The following is a 25,730-nucleotide window of genomic DNA, read 5'->3' on the forward strand; positions in this document are numbered from 1 at the left end:
TTTCAAGCCTTGTGCAGAAAAAGTTCTAAACGCATTCACTTTTAACTTGGACATTTTTACACACTCTAGAAACTGAGCATTTAACAACAGAGAAATCCAATGAATGAGAAAACAACAAAAAGACTAATGAAAAGTGGCTGATGATGAACATCTGTGCCTTGTGTGAAAACTGCAAAAATTCAAAGCACATTCTGCAAAATATTCTGAACGCGTTCTTTATTTCCTTACAGAAGCAGAGCCTCTACAGTTTGGCCTCTCTACTTACTAGAATGATTTGGGGAGATGCAGTACACCCGGGGTTTAATAAGCAATAATAAGTATTATTTCAGAACAGATAGCGTGACGTCAAAAATCAATTGCCACTGCTTAAGGGTGCAATGAAATGAAAGGGAACCACTATTCAAGAAGGGAACTTGTCAGCTCCAGGACAAGCAAAACACCAGGCAGCTGGTATTGCAAAGAAGCAGCTGAGTCTCGTAAATATTGCTCTCCCTGCCTCCCAATTCTGAAACTTTAAAAATTTGTCAGTTGAACAAGCACTTCAAAAAAAACCAAAAACACTTATGGGAAAACACCCAACACTAAAAAATATTTCTCTTTTCTTTTTTCTGTTCAAGGTCATACGTACATTGTGAACAATATGAAAAAACTATGTATCTTTTTATAAAAATTCTATGCAATCTTCAAACTTTGGCAAATTGCCAATACATCCAGCCACTACATATATTCAGAAGTGTGTTAAGTCTTTCAGTAAAAAGCTACGCATTACCTATAAAACCATCGTAAAACTGAGTCACACAGTACCATAAAATGAGCAGTAACAGCCCCCTACTTTTAAAGAGACCAGGTCATGTTAAGTTTTATGGGGGAATTCAAATCTGGCCCTGCTATGTAGCAACTCAGCAAATATTTTCCAATATAATATTTCAAAAAATGTGTTTTATACCTTTTCATGCTGAAGTTCCTCTATTTGTTTTTTGGAATTTTCAATTTCTCGAAGAAGTGAATTCTAAAATAAAACGTATCACAAATTAATACACTTATAAAAGTTTTCAACTCTTAAACCATAAACAAGATGAGTATCAAAAAATTCAGTCAACACTATACAGATGCATTTTAAGTTACAGATACTTTACTGCTTACATCATTTCACTTTGATTATAGTTGGAAGGTTTTTCCTTTCAGGTGTACAGCCCTCTAAATAAAGGATTTAGTAATAGCATAAGTTCCACAAAAATTTAATACCAATACCAGCCTTTTAAAGCTCTGTTTGACAAAACTAGTTAAAAAAAGGAATAATTAGGCAGCTAAAATAATTCAAAGTAATTCACTGAGCGGTTACCAAGGCATCACTTGCTGTTATCATTATGTTTTAATTTTATTTTCACTTGCCTGACCTACAAAATTACAAAACAGTAATTTCTTGGATGTACTGTACCTCTGGAACTGCAACACTCATTAATGAAGACCCGTAAGTCACTATCAGAGCTGTCCTCTTTACAGTTATACCATGACATTTAAACAACTCCAGTAAATATAAATACTTATGACTACCACTCAAAGCAGTTTCGAAACTCAGACTAAGAATCATCTGAGAATTAAGAACACATTTGAGCTATAACAATCAAAGAATTTCAACAATTGTATTTGACTGTAGTATGTGATACCAAGAAAAAAAAAAGATCAGAGATTCCTCCTTCTAATAGGAAACTTTTAACTGTGTCACCTTCTTTTCCTTTTCCACCATTGCCAAAAGCTTCTGCTAAACACATTTCCTTGAGGTATGTAATACCATTATTTGCATCTTAAACGTGTAATAAAGTTTCATACATGAACAAGTAAACCATTAAAGGAAAAAAGCCCAAGCAACCAAAAGAAAGTCTTAAAATTTTATGTGCATGTTTCTTCCCAACTTATAAAAGAATGAGCTGGAAGCCACAGCCAGAATACTTTTCTAGAAGTTGTAACTCACAGTGAAGGACAAATCTACATTTTCCTCATTATTCATGAACATAGCTAGGGTTTGAAGGGTAAAGGGTTAACCCTAAGACACATACACACCCTCCCAATATTCAAGTATTTTAAAAAAATAAGTGCAGTCAGCTGTTTCTCAGAAATGGAATTGTTAGAGCAACCTTGTTGATGTCATAACAAGGCCCATAACAAGAATTTCTGAAGCATTAGGAACAGTTTTATGTTGAAAATAGTGATGTTAACTAAAAACCACATGACAAAATTTGCAGCCTTAGACGCCAGCTGATAAGCACCTTTATCGTTAACTCAAAGGACGAGAATCAGTCGGACCTACATTTGTTGTGCACTACCCAATTCCCCTCAGCTTCAAAAGCACAAAAGCAGGGAAAAGAACAAACTAAATCTTTGTAAGGATCTGATGGGAACATGGTCCTGGAATTCTGGAAGGACAGTGTCAGATACCTGACTGATGGTTTACGGATGAGAACTGAGTTGACACGTATGCAAGAGAAAGCAAACATTTATTAAAAGTCTGAAGACGACATTATATATTGCAGCTGAAGTATTTTATTGTGATGACTCTAAAACAAAAGCCACTCAGCTTTTCTTGAAGCGATTCCCCAGATGGTCGTTTCACCCTCCGGTAACAGAAACAAAGTATTTTTTTCATCCAAGACAAAGCAATTCAAAGTCAGCATCAAGCAAAGTGCTACTTCAGAAGACACTGCTTTGTTCGATGGGAATAAGGGAATCTAACATAAAGGCACACATGGAAGAAAAGTCCCTAAGGACCTACATCCAAAAGCAGAAGGGAAAGAAAGAGTAAAGTATGTCACAAGTTAGAAGATTAATCGAATACAGGGGAAAGCTCCAAGATGTGCATCAACAACACAGAGAACAGCTCGTTCACATTCACAGAACCTGCCTCAAAATGATCTACCTGGGGAGAAAATGCAAGATTGATTCAACTTGCCAAGAATCCCACAATGATTCAGGGGAACCGGTGCAGACAAAAGCAGTAGGAAATAAAAGAATCCGAGCTGAAAAAAGCAGCCAAATTTCTAGTCCTAATTCTTTAGCCTTCCTGTATTAAACTGGTTGAGCCTATTTATGCAATCCACACCAGTCAACTAGGAAAGGATAAAGCTTCTTAAAAGATGCCTTCTCAACACTGTAGAACAATGCCCAGGGGAAACCTCAAAAATAAAAAGAATTTTAAGAACCTATTTTCCAAATCCTCACTAGAAAACAGCCTTAACAAAAACTACTTATTAATAAAAGGATTTAGTATTTATTTACTGAAATTGCAGATATATCGAAAAATACACAAATCACTACAGAATGTTGAACATCTTATTAATGCATCTGCTGGAATGTGACTCGTTACCTTATCTTCCAAGGCAGCCATCCTTTCCTTGAGATGAAGCTGGAGCCTTTCATTAGATTCAGACAGAAGCTTGTCAACGGTTTCTGACAAACGTTTATTATGCTCTTCATTCATCTTCTCTCTCTGCCTAGCCTAAGATACATAAAAGCTACTGAAATAACTTAAAATTTACAGCATCTATAACAATTTCCAGGTTGTAAAAACAGTAAGCTTTCTTTAATCCAAATGCATTTTCTTTAATAGAAGTATTTTTCTAAAGGAATAAGGAATACTGCATGTACCTCCACGGCTCTTTAAGGGAGTACAGGGGATACTTCAATAATTGCTCCAAGATCAGAAGCTTGAAAATTTGAGCTTACACTTCAAGAAAAAGCAGATTTCAGAGCCAATTCCATTATTTATAACCTAGGAACCAATTTTTCCATAGTCATTTAGTTCAGCAAGTTTTTGATCTGTTTCCTCGTTAGGAAGTATAACTAGCAATTAGGTGTTTCCAAACTTTCATTGGAGACTTTCAGCTTTTTCGTGAGATTGAAGGTTAGCCATAGTACAGTGGCTCAAATGTCCCAACTAACAGCCAGCCTAAACTCTGGCTTTATTTTAAAGATAAGAAATAAAACCAGCTTTGCTGAATGGTAGGCAGCCATGAAGGGAATGAGATTCTTTCTTCCAGCTTTGTATCTTTGCCAATAATATATACGGTACCCTTTGTAGTTCTTGATTCTTTTCTTCTAGCTGTGCTTCCATCTGTCTCAGTCGTTCCTCTATATTGCCATGTCTTTCCTCAGCCTGTCAAATGGAAAAGAAAATTAGAATTTGGTAGGGTTTTTTTTAAAAAAAGGTTTTAAGAGCATAGAAACACTGAAGCACGATAATATATCTAACATGCTTTGCGCAACTGCCGTTTATGGTAATACACAATGCAGAACAGATGCCTTTCTGTCACTAAAAGAACCTAGTAAGAGTTCATATGGTAAGTAACAAAATGATGAAGCCTCTCACCCTTAAGTACCATGAATCAACTACTATTTGCAAGTGAGCTTGCAACAGCAGCGGTTCATTCATATGCCCAAGAATTAAAAAAATAATAATAATAAAAAAATAAAAACTAAGTGCATTTTCAGCTTTTCCTCACTAGCCTGGACAATATGACCCTTTGTTAGTAATCATGACAAAGCAGAAAGCAGCAAGCAGAAACAAGGACTAAGATACAAATTCTACCTTCCTAAGCTTGGTGGTAAGTTCCAATACTTTAGCATCTTTAGCAGCAGAGCTCCCAGGAGACAAAAGGTCAGACTACAGAGCCAGTTAGGGACAGGAAAGATAACAGGGAAAGAAATGAAACTAAGGCTTTAAAAGAAAAACACACACACACACGAAAAGGCTCATTTGTTGTTACTACATATAATTCTTCAGGCTTCATTATTCCATTTGCAGCCTTCCAAAAATCTTAATATTAACGAGTACCATTACTTCTCTCTCCCCACATTCCTCATTTAGTTAACAGTGGAAGAAATTTGGGTTTCCCCTCCAGAAACAGTTCTTGTTTTTAAAGACTTTATGCCTACTATTGAATGAACTTTAATAAAAAGCAACAAAGTAATAATTCAGAGAGACATTTCCATAACATAACAGAGCTAACAGAAAACCTGCTCGAGTTCCAAAGAGCAGAAATTTAAAAAAAAAAAAAAAAAAAACACCAAAGTAAATCAGAGTATGTTCGTAGAGATGAACAGAAAACAAGGAGAAACAGTTTCTGAACTAGCTGGACAAAAACCAGAAACACAATATAACAAACCCAACACTTTAAGACCAGATTTCATGTAGCGGGACACCAACGGAGAAGATAGAGTCTTGAGGACACCGTCCAATTGACTCACCTTGGAAAGTGCTGCAACTCTCTGTGCCAGCTCAGCTTCCACCTCCGGCAAAGTTTCGGCTTTTCTCAAAGTCTGCTGCAGCTTTTGCTCAGCAAGCTCCAGTCGTTCTTGCAATTGCCTATTCTTATCTTCACTCTACACAGGATTATGATCAGCAAATATTAAGTGTTAAAACGGTAATCAATTTTCAAAGAGGAAGGTAAGGATACAGATTGCTGCCTTTACTAGACCTATGGAGAACAAACTGCCCAAAAGTGGTTTCATAACCAAAGATATGGCATCCTCCCCTTCATTACATGACAGAACTTTTTTCTCTACAAATTTTTTCCTGCAGAAAATTTTGTGTATTTGGAATGCAACTATTTTCCCAAATAGACATAGCTACGGTACGGGAAGCAGCATAGAACAAGCTGTGAATTTGCAGTGTCAAGGCTGTGCGTTGAGTTACATCAAGGAAAAAATTCCTTCATATTTTGAATAACACTATGCGTATTACCACAAAATTTATTTCTATTTAAAGTGTGCACAGTTTCTTTTAAAAATTACATTAAAAGGGACTTCTCTTGTTGACTAAGAGTTGCCTGGCTTCCTCTAGTTAGAAAGCGAATGGCTAAACAACCATTTCTGGTTTTAAGTTGAACAAGCACATGTCAAATTTCCTCCTGCAACGTTACTTCTCTTATAGGCTATAATATAATTGCTACAAACTACACAAATTTTAAAACTGTTTTGGCTTAGAATGAGTAATTCTCACACATGAAACTAAAGATGCTTGGATATACATATAGCAACTTAAAAATCGTCAGTTAATAGGGAGAACATCCCGACTACACCAGGATCAAGTGCACTAAAAAGCTCAAACCCACTTCCTCTCTCCTGTAAACTGTCTCATCTTCATTCCCAGGGTAAAAATCTGTACAATGCACTCCTCCAGTTACTGAAAAACAATCCCTAGCAATAGCATATTGCAGATTATATTTATCTTCCTAAAAGCAAAAGCTTTAGTACAGTATTAACTTTAATTATGTCCATCAGTTTTATGCTGAGCAAAATGTACTTTATCTTATTTCAAATTACAACCTGTCGATGCATGGAGTCTTTAGTGGCAATTTCATTTTCAAGTTTATCATTGAGGTCATGCACAGATGTAGCTTCACGTTGTGCAGCGAGGTAGCGTTTCTCAAGAGTTGTAATTCTCTCTTCCATGTCTTCCTTTTGGGCCATAGTCTACACAAGAAACAAGATTTAGCGATCAAATTGGGGGGAAAACACTCACAAACCAAAAAAAATAACTTAAAAAACCCTTAATATACTCCATGTTATTTCTCTCTGCAAAAAAATGAAGAAGAAAGAATAGTCCCACTTAGGCTTATAAGTTCAATTAGCTTTTTTATTTTATTTTTAAAACCAGTGAATGCTTAAGACGACTGGTCTTTATTATATTACACCACTGACCTGCTACTTACCTTTTCACCATTGTGCTCTACGTCACCTATCAAACCAAAGACATTCAAAAGCAGAGGGGCCCAACTGAGCACCAATGACACTGAAATTTATAAAGCAATTGCATTTGTGACTACCCAAACTTTGACAGTTTATTCCTCACCTCTCGTACGTCTCTCTGTAACTTTGTGTTCATTTCTTCAGATTTTATTAAGTCTTTTCTAGCTGTGTCAAGATCTTCTTCCAGCTCCGTTACTCTGCTAGACAAAGCAGTAAGACGTTCTTTCATCTGTGTCTGCTCCTTGTTTTGCTTATCTATGATGTCTTGGAGTTCAATCACTTTAGCAAGGTTTTCATCGTGGCATAAAGAACCATCAGAGGATCGCTATTAAACAGGGGGGAAAAAAAAAATTATTTGCATATTACCCAGAAATTTGAAAAACAAACTGCTACTTATCTGTAAACAACCCTCCCCCAAGATAATTTTATTATTGGATAGACTGCAAAAATTGAAATTGTAGTAACTGAGACTTTTTAATTAAAGCATGACTCAAAATCTTTCACTATAGCTTAAAATTAAAATATTATATTTAATGATTAAAAATCAGACATCAGCTTAAAAAAAGCATATAGCTGTACCTTCCCATTTGTAGTTGGGGTATTTTCTTGTTCATGATTTATATCCAGCATCCCATCTGGAAGTGTTTTCTTCTGATTATTTTGCTCTTTCAGAATCATTAACTAAAAGAAAAGAAAAGTTTACATACATCTGTTTCAAGTCAATTCCTTTCTCACTAATAATATAAGGAACAGCTGCAAAAGCAAAGGAGCAAAACAATTACTGATTCTACTGCAAGGTATGTATTAATAAAATATGGCACAGGCACTCCAGAAGTTATGCCACTGGAACCCAAAAAACCTTATTTTAAAGCCACAGGAACTCTTTTTGTTGTTTTGTTGGGGTTTTCTGTTGGCTTGGGGGTAAGGGGATTGGGGTTTGTGGTTTTTTTCAAAGTGAATAAGTTAAAAATTATAGTTATCCCATTTGGCAAAAACAATCAAAAACAAGAAGAGAAAGTGAATACTAAATAACTGAATAAATTACTGTGTTCAAATATTGACTAACACATCCACAATGTACACACATAAGATTTCTTTTAAGAAAAGACACCTACCTCTTTATGTGTAGTACCTAGTTCTTCTTCCAATAAGCTACATCTTTCAAGTGCTACTCGTAACCTCTCCCTTACCTGAAAGAGTTAATTTCATTCAAATTAAAAAGAAATCAATTTCACTTATTGCCATGCTGCCATCCCCTTTCAGGTAGCAAATGACACAGTTTCCATGACGCTTATAAGACCTGCTTAATCTTAAGTACTAATTACAACATATGCTACAAAAACCGTATCCAGAATTTGCCTATCCTGTTGTAAGGCACAGAGTGTGTATTCTTCTGCTTGGTCACAACAAGGAAGAAGAGACAGGATTCCATGTAAACTCATTTGCCAAGGCTTTACACACGTGGGTCACAGAAGTTAAGCAAACGATGAGCTGGCAGCAAAATTCACAGCAAACTTCATCGCTTGCATATCCTGTTGCCAACATCAGGCACAACTAAAGGGCGGGGTGCCTTTAATTCAGCTTTATTTAATATCACAGCGTAAGCAGATTCCTCTCCTCCTGTTCTCTCTCTCTAGGCCATTTCTCGTATTACATAATCAAAAATCCTGATGTTGTACAGGTAAGCAAATGTATGCATTCCTACAACAAACGTATTGTTCCTAAACTACACTTAGTTTACGTTAGCACAGTTAATGAAGTACATATCACTTCAGGAGGGCAGTTACTAATGCAGTTCTAGGAAAGCCACTATCTTAATGCAGAGAAAAAGTTCTGAGGACCTGAGTTCTACAACTTTGGTACCAACAACTGCACGATCCGTACAAAAAAGTGGGCACAGGATGAGAAGATGTTTGCTACCATCTTTCCTTACCTTTTCGTCAAGGGCTTTATGGTGTTCAAATAAAGATTTTAGTGCTTTGAGAACTTCTACTTCACTAGAAACTCCTGCTGGAGACTGAGCCTGTCGCTTCACAACGGTCATTCTGAGAGATCGCTCGTGCCTGGAGACAAGACACTCCAAATGTTCCAGTAACAGCTAAAACAAAAAAAAAAAAAAAGGGGAACAACATTTATTCCTGTTCTGCATAGCTGCAGAAAACTTTGCCTCCTAAAGCATTGAGTTTCGAGTTCTAAACTTCAAATCCAAGACTTCATGCACACGACTGTTGCATGAAGTGTAAGAATCTGTTTTTATTATTTCCCTCGTTAGAAGTGCTATCAGAGGTAATGCATTTCCTACTTCTCTCGTTCTTTCTAGCTCTTACATGAGGTTTCTACATGTTTTTTCAGTTCTGCCACCAATCTGAGGAACTGCACGCTTGTCAGAAGGATACACATAGGAAATGCTCTAAATGGGAGAGCAACTCTTCTGCTGGCAGCAGCGTGAGCTGCTGGAACAGATCCCTACAGTTTGGCTGCTCTATTCCGCTGATCTCGGGTGTTGTGTGATTACAAAACTTTAACGAGCAGCAAGCTGAGTGACAGACAGCAGTGCCGTCCTACAAGCTTTTCCTGATTCTGCACAGCAGTATTTGGAGCTGCACAGAACCTTCCAAACTTTCTTAATCGGCACACATTTGCGCTCGCAGAGCGATCCATGTGCAAATATCAGGGGAAAAAACACTTCTAGCTTTTCAAATTCAACAGTCATTGTTTTTCTCCATGTAGCTGGATGCTTTAACAATGGTAATCTTGGAGAAGACAAGGAACTAACCCTCGTATTATTTCTTTCTGCTTTCAGTTCAGCGATTTCTTCTTCCCTTTCAAGCAGCTGCTCCCTGCATACATTTAGCTCTTTCGTAAGCGCTGCAAATTCCTGAAATAAACCAGACAGAAATATAAGCACATCAAATATCGGGATACAGCGAGAGTAGATTCATATGAACATTTGACAAGATTTCTCGAAGCATTCATTTCAGATGTCTAAAGCCATTACAATACACAGTGGTATTAGTCATGCTAAGCAGGCCTAAGTTCAAACACTTAAAACCGTTACGCTGTCAAATGTAAAGATAAAAGATACTTGACCAGTACTTTTGAGAACTTGTTTGTCTCTCAAGGCAGTTATGTGAACTGGGGTATCTCTGGTAAGCAAAGGGGAAAACCTATTTGTAATGGATTTTGTTATTGTTTCCAAAAGTTGTTTGGTTTTTTTTAAATGACCAACAAGGGAGACATCAAAAAACAGAGCGCTAGGCAAAACCCAGCAAAACACGACAAATTTCAAGTCAGTATTTAATTGTGAGAGACAATCACCTGGCATCTACCAAAATACACAGGTTACTCCATAGTAATGGAGCATCCTTGAAGCTTCACCACTGGAGGACTCAGATCTCTATGGATATTTATCTACTTAAGCTACACACAGGGATTTAATTTATACCTACTTTCAAACCTCACAGAACAGAACTGAAACAGCCCTTTCCCCACAGTCCTGCTAGAAATCTCTGAGGATTACAGTCAGAATTTTCTAGAAGCTGACCCTTTGGGCTCAAAACCCTCAAAAGGCTTCCCCCTTCAAATTCAATAAAGCTTTCACCAAACAAAACTGAACCAAAGTGAAATAGTACATAGAGTGAAAAGTCACCCAGGGAACAGGAATTAAGCTCATTCACAGCAGTTACTGCATGTTTATTAGCCAAATTTACAGAATATATTTCTAAATGTTTGCGTTTCTGTCAAGAAGACACAATTGCACTGAGTATCTGAAAGAGCCACAACATCCTAAACTATTTCCACTCTATTAAAAATATTCAACACGATAGAAAGTTTACATGCCTTTTAACTCAGTGAGCATACTCTGCATAGAATAAAAGACACAACTATACACATTTACAAGCAAATACTGAGCCTAACCTTATCTACCTACTTACTCTGGCAAACATTAGAAACCACATTAGAAAATAAGCATGAAAGTCCACGCTTTAGAAGAGAGCTATGGAGAAAACAGGAGGAAAAAAAAACCTCGAGTCATCAATGCAAGTTAGGATGCAAAAATGAATACACATCCGTCACTCCAATGGCCAGTTAACACTTCAGAAGCACTTGTATAAGAAAACATTGAAATGCCAGTAAATAAATAAGTCTTCTCTATTGTCTAAAATAAGGAAAACACTCTAATAAACAGGAATCATGTCTAATAAACAGTAGATTAGTACAGCTGAACTGGCGATGATCAAGACAAGATGAACGAGATGAAAAGCCAACTAAGAATAACATGCTGTGGAAACACACACTGTGCCCACAAACACTGCTTCTCTAAATTTTCCAAACTCTGCAAGATAAACTGTTTAAGAGACAGTAGCTGCATATCAAGTAAAAGCTTTAAGATGAAGCTGTTTTGCAGTAAAATTCAAAGTGACAGAAAACACATCCATAAAAAGAACACACCAACTAATTACACTAGCACATCTGCAAATTCTAACAGCTAAAATAAGCAGACACAGGCAAAAGAGACTGTCTGCAAATTCCAAGATTAATTTGGTAAACTTCATTCTAAAACATACATGTGACTGAAAAGACAAAACACACTGCGCAACATGTACCTACAGCGATCTCCTTTGCATTTACTAATGTATTAGGCTTTTAAAGGTTGCTATGAAAAAGACAGTAATATCACCATTACAGATGCAGAATCCATCTCCCTAATCCCTCTTCCTAAATAAAAACCTGCTCACTGGAAAAAAAATTCACTATAGTCCTCCTAGTTAATCAGCAAATGACTGCAAAAAAGCCTTAATTTCTTTTCCCTAATTGCTAAAAAAATATTTGATTTCTTTAACATACTAATAACTAAGCTCTTATAAATATTTCACTGCAGTATTTCACTTGCATCCTTAAAAAAACCCAAACAAACAAAACCAAGGCCTGTTATTTTCAAGTAAAAATCCCTGGAAATACACTTATTAAAACAACCTGGTCTGTAAATATAGCTACTGGAGCTTTTAAATAAACAAAATTACAAAAGGTTCCTGAGTGCAAGGTAAACCAAGAAAGGAAAAACCTACTTCAAGCTTTACAGGAGCTGATGGAAAAATTGATTCTATTCTGAGCATTCCCTGCAGAACGCTCCTTCGTGTCCGAACTATTCCTGTACCTTCTACATCCCACCCATGGGAGCTTCCAAGACTCGCAGGCAATTGAGGGCAGACATCACTTTGCTCCAATGCAAGCTTAGGGAAATTAAAATATGGTTCCAAAGTTGCAGTTCTTCAAGTACCACTGAAACGACTAAAAGTACTAATAGATTCAAAGTCTATTAGTAAAATAGGGGTTGAAACTAGATGATCTTTAAGGTCCCTTCCAACCCAAACCATTCTATGATTCTATGAAAGCATTTGCAAGAGAGCTTAATATGAAGTTATTTTCTTTGTAGGGTTTTTTTTTCCCTTTTAAAAAAAAAAATCATTAAAAAAAAACCTTAAAATGCCAACATCAAAATTTACAAGCATCAATATTACACAATTCTCTAAAGGACATCGGACTGACATGGAACATTCTATATTTTTTCCAGTTTCTACCTCAACTCTTGAGAACAAGATAAAGCGATGAAGACTGTTTCATTTTTCAGTGATGCTGTTTCATCATCCTTTCTCAATGTAAAATCACTGTATAGTATTAATATGCATTTTCTTATCTCAGGCATATATAAGCTTCATCTTCTGAAAAATAACTGTACATTTGAAAGGAAGTCTATTCACTCTTCAAATTATTATAGTACATACACTCCTGTTCCATTGCCTACTTCTGTGCAAATATAAATTGTAGCACAAATATATCGTAATTATGACACGAACCATCAGACGGTCAGATGACCCAAAAAAGAACAATGAGCACAGGAATTTAGATTGCTGCTGCATAAACAGACCGACACATATTCCTGCCATTGCATAATACCTCCATTGCTGTTTGTTTTGACAAAATATAGTTGCTTTGAGTCCCATAAGCGGCCTAATAGAGAACACTTGAATGTCCTTAGTTTCAGCTGACACTGCCAAAAGACATGTCCTTTCTAGTTTTAACCTTCAACGGTAGAAAATTTCTTATTTCCTCAAGCAGTTCAAAAAGAGAGAAATTATTTGCAACTTTATCATCTCAAAAAAGTTTGAGTTGCCTCATAATTTCTTCCTTGGCATCAGATGAACGTACAGAAAGAATTAAAGGAAAAAAAAAATCCTGAAAAACTTTTCTACTTATCCAAAAAGCTGTATTACTTATTCTGTAGTTAAGGAGAAGACTGGAACATGAGAATGAAGTTCTGCTCTAGTTCTGGTTGCCATCAAAATAATAAATACCCTGCTCTGAGGACTGACAAGAACGGGACTCAAAATAAGCACTTTAGAGCTCTTACAAGAATCAGTCGGAGAGTGCCGAATATATTAGGTAAATATCCCCTGTTGATTAGAACATACTGAAAAACACCCATTCTCAGTGCTGAGCTGAAATATTTACTGGTGAAAGCAACTTTCTGAACCAACTGAATCATTCCAAATATGACTCTTGCTGCCAGAAATAAAGACTCTCAACAAAAAGCTAAAATAGAGAAAGTAAGTTTGTTGTTGTTCAGCAATACATTTTCTGGGGGTATTTTTGTCCACAAACTCCACGATTTTTTAAAGTAATAGTGTTTCTTCTATATCAACCTTCAGAACTGACCTTCAACCTTCAGTGTTTTACAGGTCACAACATAAACATTCTTCCAAAAGCCGGACCAACTAGTGTCCAGCTGTCAGGCCTGGCCAATTCTGATGTCCAAGTTGATGGCCACTTGGTTACTCGCAAGATCTCGGTCCAGGAACATTACAGCTTTCAGGGAACAGGTTCCCTTCATGTTTATTACAAGCATAATTTATAGGTTGTCCAGATAGTACATCACAAACCAAGAAATGCTACATGACAGGAAAGACAGTGTTTAACTTAAGGGGGGAAAAAAAAACTTGAAAGAAACAGAGGTAATCCCTGAAAGTCTATTAACATCAGCTGTGCATTAGGGATGCTCTACAAAGAACTGCAAAAGTTTGCCTGGAATTTGCTCAAGTAAAAGAAATTTATTCCACAATAAAATGCAACATCACTCTTGAGCACGTAAGGAATGATGGATTACAGGCAACAACATGACCAGAAAGCTGACTTAAAGTGTTAAATTATATAAAAAAAGAAACATATTTTAAATTCATCACAGAAAATATTATTAAATTAGTATTAAAGTAGTATCTTCTGGCAATACAAGGATGAAGATGCAACTGTTACACCTTTAGGAACATCTCTACCAGAAGTATATGAGCAGAATTTATCTGTTTAATCTCCAAGTAATATTTTGTTTTACTGATAACATTCTGTTCTGTAGCCTGTGTGTCAAACAACCCACTCAAAAATCCAAGAAGCTGAAGAGAGGATGAGAAGAACAAGTGGGGAAAGTGCAGGCCATCAGGGATGAGAAACCAGTGGAATCTAAGATAAGTTTCCATCATGTTATTTACACTACATATAAATCACAGTTACTCCAAACAATGCATGCGTGAAAAGGCCAAATAAACAGTCTTAAACAAAACAATCAAAGAAAAGCTAAATATCTAAGCTTAACAGGGTATATCACAGCCACTTCATTTTAAACCTAAGGGCTTTACGCAGCACACAGTGACCAACATCCCCAGTATATTTGGAAGTTTGTAGCAAGCAAATTTTTGTACCTATTATGTCACACCAGTTTTTTGTTTGTTTGTTTGTTTTTGGGTTTTTTTTGTTGTTGGTTTTTTTTTTTCCCTAAGCTAACAGTCAGATTTATGAAATAGTTCAAGGGTGTTAAAGAGTTAAAACTGAAAAGAATTGACATGTTTTAATCATTAAATCCAGCCTTCCAAGAAAACACAGTTCCACACACTTCAACAACAACAAATCCAGAAGAAACAAAATTGTGCTTTGCCTGTTCCGCATAATAAATCAGATTGCTTTCAACCTTCCCATATCTCTGGCATGTGCTAATGGGAAAGAGAAAAATAAGCTTTACTGTGTGTAAAGGAAAATATTTTGCTTTTCACCTACTGAAATTAACTTCCAGTGAGTATCAAGAAGCCTGGATTTTCTAACCGGCAAACATGAAACTTATTTCAAGCATTAAGAGAATCAGTTCTATGAAGTAAGTTCACCTTTTGTTCTTAAAAACCCCAACCACTTAAGAGGGAGTGTAAGAAAATACTTAAAGTAATATTAAAATATAGTTACGTCAAACGTTTGTGTTTCAGAGCACTTAAAAGGTTTCTCATGCTCAACGTCACCGTTTTTCCAACTACAGCTAACTACCCACCATCGTGAGAATACACTGTAGCTTGTAATGTAATTAATGTATCAACCTCCTTTCCTATTTCTCTTTAGGCGTAAGATGGTTTATAACTCCAAAGACCAAAACACAGGTGCAGACTTCTTTACCATTAAAAAAGTTCTCACATTCCAACTGGTGCTACTGAGATATTTTAAAACGTTTAATACTACCTTGAGACAATTCTCAGAAGTTTACATTTTCCTTAACTCAAAAAAAAACCCACCTTTTTTTTCCCCCTCTATAAAAAACTGTGACACTGCATGAAAACACGTGAATGTTGCTGCCAGCGGCTAATACTAAACCCGAGTAACTCTTTATCATTCTGGCCCTATTTTTTAGTACAGTATTCTCCAAGCTTACCTCTGGGATTGACCTATCTAGGCTTTGTCATTAACACTGCTCAATCCTAAACAGGCAATTAAGTTTTAAAGTGTTTACAGTTGCATAATGTTATTGCTCTGGAATGAAACTTGCTGTTTCCAGTCCACTTCGGAGCTCAAAGTAGAATCAACTGCCTGGTGTGTGACAAGGAATGAGCAAAAGAACTCTCAATTCACAGCCAGTAGGTACCAAACGTGTGTGCCCAAGAGCAAAATGGAAAAGCTTATGGCACGACCAAGTCTCCATGGTAATAAATGGGTTTCCAGTTACCATCCTGAGTGAGTTGCTTAAATTTATGTGGGGTGTTCACTGAGCCTGAACTACAAAGCACTAAATCCAGACTTCATTGCTAGGAGCTGTCAGGAAGCGCTGCATGTTGAAATGCAAGAAAACATAAAGGAAGAAGGGTGGTATTTCACAGCTTTGCAAGGGGAATGCAGGAGGAACAGGAAAAGGGAGGTAGAAACACATCAGTTCCACGTTCTCCCTCCCTGAATTAACACATTTTTAATAGACACGTCCTATTTGGTGGCGGGGGAGTAAAAGTACGAGAACCCAGCCATGGCTGGATCCAGCCTCTCACTCGTTGAAGGATCAGAGGTCTTCCTTTCACCACACTTATCAACTGTCACTTTATACACCCCACAGACAGTTTGGAAAGTGAGCCTGTAAACCCAAGTACACAGAGCAAAGCACAGGTGGAAGACGGGCCAACAGGAGCCACCGACACTCAAATCATTAACTACAGCCTGTACAAACCACCCAAACTAACAAAATCATTACTGCCTATACTCTTGCATTTAATTTTCTCTAAACCCAGCAAAACAGTGCTGTTCTGTATACAAGACTAGGGGGCAAAGCCTCATGCAAAAATGTATCTTTGTTCATCACCGGAGAGCCAACAATCACTGATTACATACTGTACTTTGCACTGCAAGGTACACATGCCGATCTCCGAGCACCTCCCAAGCTCCACCATTAATTAGACCTACATACAACACAGTGAATACAATAGTCATATATGCCACGAATGACAGCTACAAGACTGTTTTGCTGGTAACGTGCTGGGAGTCAAAACCGAGCCACAGCTGCATCCTACAACTTCTTTGTAGCTCTGTGAAATTAAGGAAAGAGAACATGAAGGTGTTTAAACAAGTCAGAAAACTTCATCCAGTTACTCCTCTTTAGGTCTAACTACCTGCAGTTTGGTAAGCATCTTCTTGTAGGGCAACTGACCTTCATTAAAATCACTGAAAGCTTAAGAATCCATAATTTCTCCAGTTAGTTTGTTAATCTTTTCATCAACCTTAACAAATCACTGCCAGCATCTGAGACTTGTTTAAAATACGGTAGATCACACAGGGTACATTTTCAGATAACCCAGAGCGGACACTACCCATTTTCACCACAGCCTTCCTAACATAGACTTTTAAACTACTTTTAAAGCTACAGATGTGTATCAAAGATTACATATCAATCCAGGGAACCAAATACACCAAAATACTTATTTTTTTCCCAAAGGCCTTCTCCAAATACTCAACCTGGGGGTCAAACCCTGCAGCTTAACAGCAGGCACAGAGGATTAAGAAGAAACGAACAAACCGAACACTAACCAGAAACGTTAGTTTCTCGTTTTAAGCTATTTTCTTGTCTTTGTAAAATACTTTTAAAACATTGTCCCTACTCAGGCAACATTGTGAATCTTCTGAGTAAGGAAGTCCAGAAGTAGAACCATTACAACAGCTGTAAGATAACAGCTGCCTAGCAGCAAGCGCAGGAAATACAGGAGCGTTCTTCAAGACTTCCATGAAATTGAACATTTATTCGTATGCAATGGTAGGAGAAAAATCTTCTCCCATCACATGGCTAGAATCTTTTCATTGTGGTGGTTATGTTCCACCTCAGCTGCTCTTGGATGTACATGAATACATCCCCTGAAAGGGCAGATACGGCACAAAAAGTATGCAAAACCATACCAAGCTTGTTGAACTTGGAAAATGTACAAGATCAGCTAAAACACATATCGGGAAAACTTTAGTCACCATTGAAAAACAGGCTTTTCAACCTGGGACACGTCTGCCTACTTCATGTAGAACTGTCACTGTTGAGACTGGTCAATAACAGAATAATCCTTTCCAACACTGTACCGTCCAAGTACCAACATTCCAGAATAGTTTACCTTAACACAGAAATAAGTTTACAAAACTTGGGGGGTGTTAGAAAATCAAATGTCTCTCAGTTATACTCCAAATTGGTGAATTCTGTTTCACAATATAAATTACCACATTCCTGCACCCCTAGCCCAGTCTATTCTCACTACTTACTAATACAGTAAGTAGCAGCACAACTTCTTAGTTGTAGCTTTAGGCATCTCCATTTTTGGAGTCCATGTCAGTGAAGAAACCTACCCACACCCATACCCACTATGGCAAAAGGAGAATACAGATGTACTTAATTAAAGAGGAAGAATCTTGCATTACCAGTTTGACAAGGTATGGGACAAAACCAGTCTCCATCTTTAATATGACACTATAGAGATTTCATTGAAGTTTTTCCTCTCCACGTGAAGTTGGTCAGGATTTCCTGGGATCCCATGCAGGATTTCACAGCATACAATGTCCCTCAAAAATGCCAAACCGTAAAACTGCAAGATACGCTGAGAAAATTTAACAGTTCAGTATTTTTCCTGGAACCCCCACATTATGAAGGATAAATAGCTACTACAAAAGCCATAGCAAGATATTCCGAGTTTTAAACAGAGTTGAACTGTCAGTTTCCTTGGTTAAAAAAAAGAAATAAATGTATTTTTCTGTGTATCAACTCTAAACATACTGCACACACAAGAAACAGAACAACTCTGGCTCAGTCGACATCTAATATTGAATTCCTATGACTTTTATGAATTAAAAATTATCAAATCCTAAATACTGCGTTCCAGTCTGTTTTAAAAAAAAATAAAAATTAATCTTCACATGACTAACACTTCACTATTTTTTTTTTAGAGATAGACCCAGGACAAGATCCATCATGCATGATTATTTCAGCGACAAGATACTTGTGCTTGCAGAAAGTGTAAGCAGCAGCTGAGGCCCGGCCCTGCCCTATTCTAATCATTCATCTTGGCCTCCAGTTGTCAGGTTTAGTTCTGTGGCCAGTAGTTGTAAAGTGCTTTTTTCACACTATGTTAAAAGGGAGTGTTTGGGAATATCTGAATAAGGCTGGCCAAGCCACCCTCATTAAACAAGCAGCAACATGTACTTCCCCCTCAGTGCTCTCCTATTATGTATATATATATATTTATTTTTTTTTGCCAAGTGATGAACACTTCAGTCTTATAATTTCAAACTTGTTTAAGCAAGTAATACTCAATGAGGACAGATACGTGCCTTCAGCAGGAAATTCAACTCACAGGCTCTTTACATTTTATTTTTCTACTTCTTTGTACTCTATAACCCCAGTTTACATGCTAAGTGCATTTACTGCGCTAACTGAAGCTAAATATATCCAAATCTGCAATATTTGGAATAAAAACAACTGGACCATTCCGCGGAAAAGTTGCTCAATTTTTACAAATAAAGGCAACTTTAAAGCCCATGCAAAAAGAGTATAGTCTCAGGTCTTACAACAGCCAAGTCTGGTATTTAAACACAGAAAAACTTAACAACATAGATTAAGTGTCAAGGAGTTGTTTTATAAGGCGATTTTAAGCTTCTTTTAATGTTCCGAGTAGTTTTTTGTCTGCCACAAAAGATATCCATAATCGACAGTTGCGCTGAAGTGAAAGATGGATTGGTGGCGAACCTGGTTTGAGGAGAGGAAGAAGCTCCTATTCCACACTGGGCTACAAACAAGGGAAAGATGACGCAACTGGGAAACCCTGCAGCCTCCCACTCAGTGGAGAGCAGAGACATGCTTGGCCCATTTCTCCTCTAGTGCCTCCCAGGACTTAATATTTTATAACCATTGCACAAAATACAGAAGAGCATTACGCAGTCTCTAAAGACCGCAGTTCCTACAGGGGATCAGAGTTACACCAATACAAGTCTCAGCATAATTAAGATTATAGGAGGGGAAAAGGACAGCTTCTCTCCCGTATGGACATTTTAGCAAGAGCTAAAATCCTAAAAAGCTTGTTTCGTTTCCACTTTACACGAAGTAAAGCAATTCCAGATTTCTTAAAACAAAGGCTCAGCTTTTGGAAGATAATGTTGTTGAACCACACCCTCAAAAGACATTCTGAAAACTCAAGCTGGATGTTCTAAAAGGAATAAATTACTGGATGCACCTGCCTCGTGTTCTTCAACACAAAGCTAAAAGAGTGTTATGACCTTCCAAGCCTTTTCCCCATGAACTGCAAAAAGGTGATAATACTGCATGAAAAAACATATTACTCGGGAATAAAAATAAAATTTAAAGAAAATTCACAGTGGTACCCCTCAGGCATCCCTGAAATTATCTAACCCAAACTTTCAGTTATTCACCCAAATGCAATCCAGCAATAAAGAGAGCCTTGAAGAGATATTCTGAAGTGAGAAGTTTACCTGACATGCATAATCATGTAAAAACCCCAACCAGATTCACCCATACGTCCAAGACTGCTGCCCATACATGATCTGCTCTTCCAACCTTGGCCTCTCAGGTCACCCTTTACCCCCATAATTAGATTATCTGAAGAACTTCTAGTACTACAGGTAACTCTCTGAAAACAGAATCCCATTTAAGTCTTTAAATGGCCTTTGATTTGGGTCAAACGTTTCTTTTATTCCTGGTATTCCAAGTTAAGACATGGGCTACCTTTTGTGTTTCAAATTCTTGGTAGAAGCAAGAGATTCAAGCGTGAGATGTCAGTCAGGACTTCAAATACAATACACAACAGAACCTTAAAGAATATACAGTTACACAGAGTTCAGGTTCCCACTGGTAACAGTAAACCCACAGCTCTTACTCAAGCACAAACTACAGTGAAAAGCACAGCTAGTAACAGAATTTCAGTCCAGTACCAGTATTATTCATTCACCAAGCTTAACGGAGACCCATCAACCCGCCACATTACAGAGCACCATTTGAGCCAGCAGATACCCCATTTATGGATAGGAGTGCAAAGAAAAGGGGAGTTTTGACTATGACATTCCATTGGCAAAACTATTGCTAAATTATTTTTGTGACAGGCTCACATAAGAATTTGAGAATCCACAATTTAAACCGTGCGATTGAGGAAAACAAAAGTCCTTTTAGATGCATATAGCGTAATTCCCTTTTCCCTCAATTTTCTTTTTCAAAACAATTTTGATTTACACAGTGAGAAAACATTCATATCAAGCATTCTGTGAAGCACACAATAAAACAAACAAGCAATTCCATTTTCAGATATCTCTCTCCCTTTTCAGTGGCTTGTTTCATGATTGTGCTTGAAAATTCAGAAATAGCACTAGAACAGCTTAATAAAATTGGTTACTATTTACTGAGATAATCATGAATCTAGCATCATTTAAATAACAGGGATTTATAATCCTCTTTATTGAGTGAGACCTCTCCACATTAAAGAAAGTTTTAGCTCTTACACCAAGGATTTGGGCAGCCAAAATTTCTTTTCAAGCAATTCAAAATAAACACCATTTCTCACTACAGGAAACCGACAATATTGAGAAGACAGTTATTAATAAAGCTCACCAACTGCAAGGTAGTTTCTTTACATGAACATTCTTAGTTAGATCTTACAACTATACATCAAGCCAGTCTAAACTCTGTATAAGTCGACAGAAAAAAATCTTTATTTAAACTGCACATCTTAAGGTGGCTTTGTTTTGTGGTTTTGGGGGTTTTTTGGGTTTTTTTTGTTTTGGTTTGGTTTGTTGTTTTTTTTAACTACATAAATTATTCAGCTACTTATGCTTATGTAATTATACCCTTACACTGTGCACGGTATATTTGAGGTGGGGAAAAAAAAATATCTCACTTCTTTCAACAGTAAAAAGCTTATTAACCCATGGTCTACATTCTTTATTCATTTCTACCAGATAATCTACCCTGCAATTCTTTATAAAAGGCAAATAATGCATTTAAAAAAATTGTTTCCCTACACGTAATTTAAACTGAACAGAACCAAATCTGATATGTATTTATATGGGAGGTAGGATTTAAGAAAGCAAACACTGTGCTTCAGAATATTTCTAGACAACTAGATGTGAAACAGAATTAGACACCGAACTCTCCCATGTACTAGCAATAGCACAACACAGCATGGCTCAGAGCATACCCAAACAGAGACTAGTGTTCTACACAGGGGGAGGGGGGAGAAAAAAATCTGAAAAATTAAAAATAAACAAAAATCAAGGCTGCACATTTTCCTATCACAAGAAATAGAAAACACTTGTTTATTTTCCAAGTGGAAGCTCTTTTTTCTCCTCAACAAAACTAGAAGGATGTGCATATCGCATTTTTCAAGGTTTTTTCCGCGTGGCCGTTTAAACAAGTGATGGTCCTTGTTTAAGATCTGTCCTGACAATATCTGATTATGCCTCATACTGGTAACGTAAAGATCTTTTCATTAAGGAATCTTGGACCACTTCATAGAATCATAGAATGGTTTGGGTTGGAAGGGACCTTAAAGATCATCGAGTTCCAACCCCCCTGCCATGGGCAGGGATAGAAGTTCTAAAACAAAATATTCTTTCTAAACATTTATATTTCTGAAAACATAACCATAAAACAGATGAACTACAGGAAAAGATATGTTTACTCTTCTTATTCATATGTACCCAAAGTCGTAGTATATTTCAAATGCAACCAAAATTATACTCCCGTTAAGATTTTTCACTGCCATCTGCAAAAACCATATCCTGAGGAACATAAACATAGACATAAACATAAACAAATGAGCAAAGTTCAAGGCTTCCACTGTGGAATAGCAGAAGAGAAGATTAAGCAACAAAGCTTTTCTCCTTAAAAATGTTACAGCCCTGGCCACTGTAGGAACAGGCCCCAGAGCCTTGTCATGCGAACTAGAAGAAAAGGAGCCGATTTTCATTAGAGGTTATACGGAACCCAAGGTAAAGTCTGAAATAGATAAAGGTCATAGGCAAAAACCAAGTTAACCAACTATTCACATCAATTCACAGAGAACCTAAAGGAAAAACAACAAATCAAAATGAAACTGAGCACTGACTTTAACAAGTATTGTAATCACAGGACTCCTCCAATTCCGAATATACGAACTAGAAGAGTCATCTCCTCAAGCACCCTACAGACGTATTCAGCTCACCACATAATTATCTGGAGTTTACAAAATGCAGAAACAGTATTTCCAAACACTCCTGTGAAAAAGTCAAGTTGAATAAAAAACTCACTCCACTCAACAGCAAAATAATAATTCTTCTTTCAGCCTGGAGAATGTGAAAACATTTTTCCTGGCAAGAATTGCCACACATTTCCCTGTTTACACTTGGAGAATCCACAGGCAGGCTTACCAAAAAATATGCTTGGAAAGTTACGAACACCCAGATTACCTGACACATACAATGCAAATTTATCCCTTCTCGGTATTTGTAGCTTGAGATCCATATGCACAAGAGATTACGATAAGTATTTTCTAATATATGTCAACAGATACCAGTCAGCCTTCAGACTTAAAGTGACTTAAGCTGCCTAAACTGCTTAAAGTAGCTTACTTGAAGACCTCTATGATATTCCTTTATGGCAGGAAAACTGAAAAAAAAAAAAGCAATATTAAGTTAGTGTGAGTTATATTAATTGAGTTCCATGACGTAGGAACTTAGGTTCCTACGTAACGTTCGTAGGAGTTACGTTCCATGACATAACTTAGGAAGAGCAAAACCCAAAATTAATAATAGATAGTAATTTAGTAATAGATAGTAAGAGATTACTAAATGTTCTCTCCAAAAACTCAAGTTCTCTGACAACATCAACTCTGACAACCATAAGGGATCTACATATATCAAAACACAAACAAATGTGCACTCTTAATTCTAACTTCAAATCCTATAGTGAGTAAAACCAACATCCACCTCTCCTAAATAAATACCAGAGAGGAGAAACCAAAAGCCACAGGCCAGTGGATGTTAAAACATTAAGAACTTAGAAGGAAGAAGGGGGGAGGCTGCATTTTTAATTCATATTTATCTTTAAAAAAAAAAAAAAATACCCAAGAGGTTTTTTCTTTTTTTTTTTTCCCCTTAAGATGTAGATGGAAATTGCAACTATGTAGCCACACTGATTCTTTAAGTGTTGCTAACAAACTTCTTTCAAGTAGCTTTTAGTTATACTTTAAAAAGAACAGAGAAAAATAGAAGGGCTTGCAGACAAAGAATTCTCAGAATACCAAAATAAGCACTACCTGCTGTACCAGAGGCTACAGGCAAGTTAGCATAGATGAGCAAATATGTGAAGTTCACTTGGTTCTAAACACACCATAGATTTTTAAAACAGCTTGTTTCGATTATACTCTTTTCTCCCCAGCTTCTATACAGCCTGTTAGACAGACTGCAGGTTAGACTACAGCACACCAAACGCGAATAAACCCATTATCAGACATTTGTACACAGTAACAGAAGAGTAGCAAAAAATAATCACTAGCTCATCTTTCAGGGCTACATCCACTATTACAAACAAACAAGAAGCATTTCTGCATTGTCACCAAAACATCGTTCCTATAAATAAGCTAAGGAAAATAAAAACAATAGTTTCAGACGTCATAATCTCTTTTTATTAAAGGGATTGATGGGACACTCTAACAGCACTGAAGTTCATCCTCAAATACCAAGAAAACCTAAAACTCATTCTAAATTTAATCTAGCTGAAAGGTCTATTTATAATCAAGATAACTTAAATTAAAAGCACAGTATAAACAGCAAGCTGCTAACAATAGGCAAGCAGATGTCTGCTGGGTAGGGATGGGATGTTTCAATAAACAAACTCAACCAAATGTATTGAAATGAGACACTAAGTTAGAACAAATGGTGGAGACTTGGTCCTCAACATACACTACTATATTATTTAAGTGTAGCTCCTCTTTTTGCCTAATCATAGAGTGTACTTTCAGAGAACTTCATATTCTGAAGGTTTTGGACAAAAGTTGTCTGTTTCTATGCCTTGCAAAGAGAGAAGTGTTAGGGAAGTTGAGGTTTATTGATATAGTCAGTGAAGAATTCCGAACATTTAACTCCTATCTCCATCTGACTTAAGCCAGCGTAAAGACAAATCTATCCAGTAATTTACTAACAGCAAGAGCCAAGTAAGATTTAGCACCTGAAACTTAACATAGACAAAACTAAAATGATAGTTGTCAAAATGCCATGGAAAGAGTCGTGTTCATCTTTGCTGTCAGAACTGGATGAGAACCAGAGGACATGTCTGCTCTGACAGACACCTGCACATCTGAAATCCTTCTGGATCTTTATCATTTCTGGACACATGGCGCTCTGCTGAGATTAATGTCTTTTATTTAGACGCCAGTACCACATCTTGCCAGAGTAAGAAGTATAAGCTCTGTCACCTCAAGGCTGAAGAGTTGTGAATACTGGAAATGAAGCTGCACTTAAAACGCTACGGAAATCTCAGCTGCTGCAAAGCTTGGCAAGCCCGTTATTTAATGTACTTTCTGCAACTGTGTTCTTCAGACTATGTACAATTCAAAACCTCATTTCTACATCTATGACATCCTGTATTATTGAAAACTTGTTTGGAGGAAATCCAAGTGACACCGTTATTAAAATGGCAACTAGATCCTTAAGTTCATCATTATAAAACAATACAAGGGCAAGTCTTCCAACCAAGTGTTCAGATATTTCTTTTGTGCGAGACATCAAAGAGTATTTCTGAGACTGTCTAAGAAAGATCATTCTATAGGGACATACCTGAACTTAACTGAATACAAATATAAAAGATCACACACTATTTTTAACTGAAGTGTGCAGTAATGATAGAATATTTAACTATAAATAGAAAGCACCTAAAAACGGTCTGCCAGAGACTCACTTTAAATTAAGATATGATGGGCAACCTAGTAAAGCTGAAGCCAAACCAAAATTACAGGCAGCTTCTTTTTCCCACATTTAACTCCACATTGCAATAAAGTGCTCTTATTTACACAGACACACACACAGCCTCCGACAGAAAGTTCTCATCTGCCCCTATATATATGTTGCAGAATACAGAAATTATGAACAGTACCATCACAAATACAGAAAAAACTTATTTTACTTACCTT

The 25,730-nt window shown here is 36.9% G+C and overlaps 1 protein-coding gene across 1 annotated transcript in view; it reads right to left on the reverse strand.

Annotated features, from left to right (window-relative positions):
- The window catches only part of PPFIA1 (PTPRF interacting protein alpha 1), a 55,791-nt gene that overhangs the window by 24,645 nt on the left and 5,416 nt on the right, over nt 1-25,730 (reverse strand). Inside the window, exons 3-12 of the mRNA XM_074148814.1 lie at nt 9,521-9,622; nt 8,678-8,842; nt 7,860-7,934; nt 7,324-7,425; nt 6,848-7,069; nt 6,322-6,468; nt 5,242-5,376; nt 4,067-4,150; nt 3,362-3,493; nt 947-1,009 (exon numbers count right to left, since the gene is read on the reverse strand). Of these exons, the coding sequence (XP_074004915.1) occupies nt 947-1,009; nt 3,362-3,493; nt 4,067-4,150; nt 5,242-5,376; nt 6,322-6,468; nt 6,848-7,069; nt 7,324-7,425; nt 7,860-7,934; nt 8,678-8,842; nt 9,521-9,622 (1,227 nt within the window). The remainder of the gene's footprint in view (nt 1-946; nt 1,010-3,361; nt 3,494-4,066; nt 4,151-5,241; nt 5,377-6,321; nt 6,469-6,847; nt 7,070-7,323; nt 7,426-7,859; nt 7,935-8,677; nt 8,843-9,520; nt 9,623-25,730) is intronic.

Source organism: Numenius arquata, chromosome 6, assembly GCF_964106895.1.
Source record: "Numenius arquata chromosome 6, bNumArq3.hap1.1, whole genome shotgun sequence".
Taxonomy (NCBI): Eukaryota; Metazoa; Chordata; class Aves; order Charadriiformes; family Scolopacidae; genus Numenius; species Numenius arquata.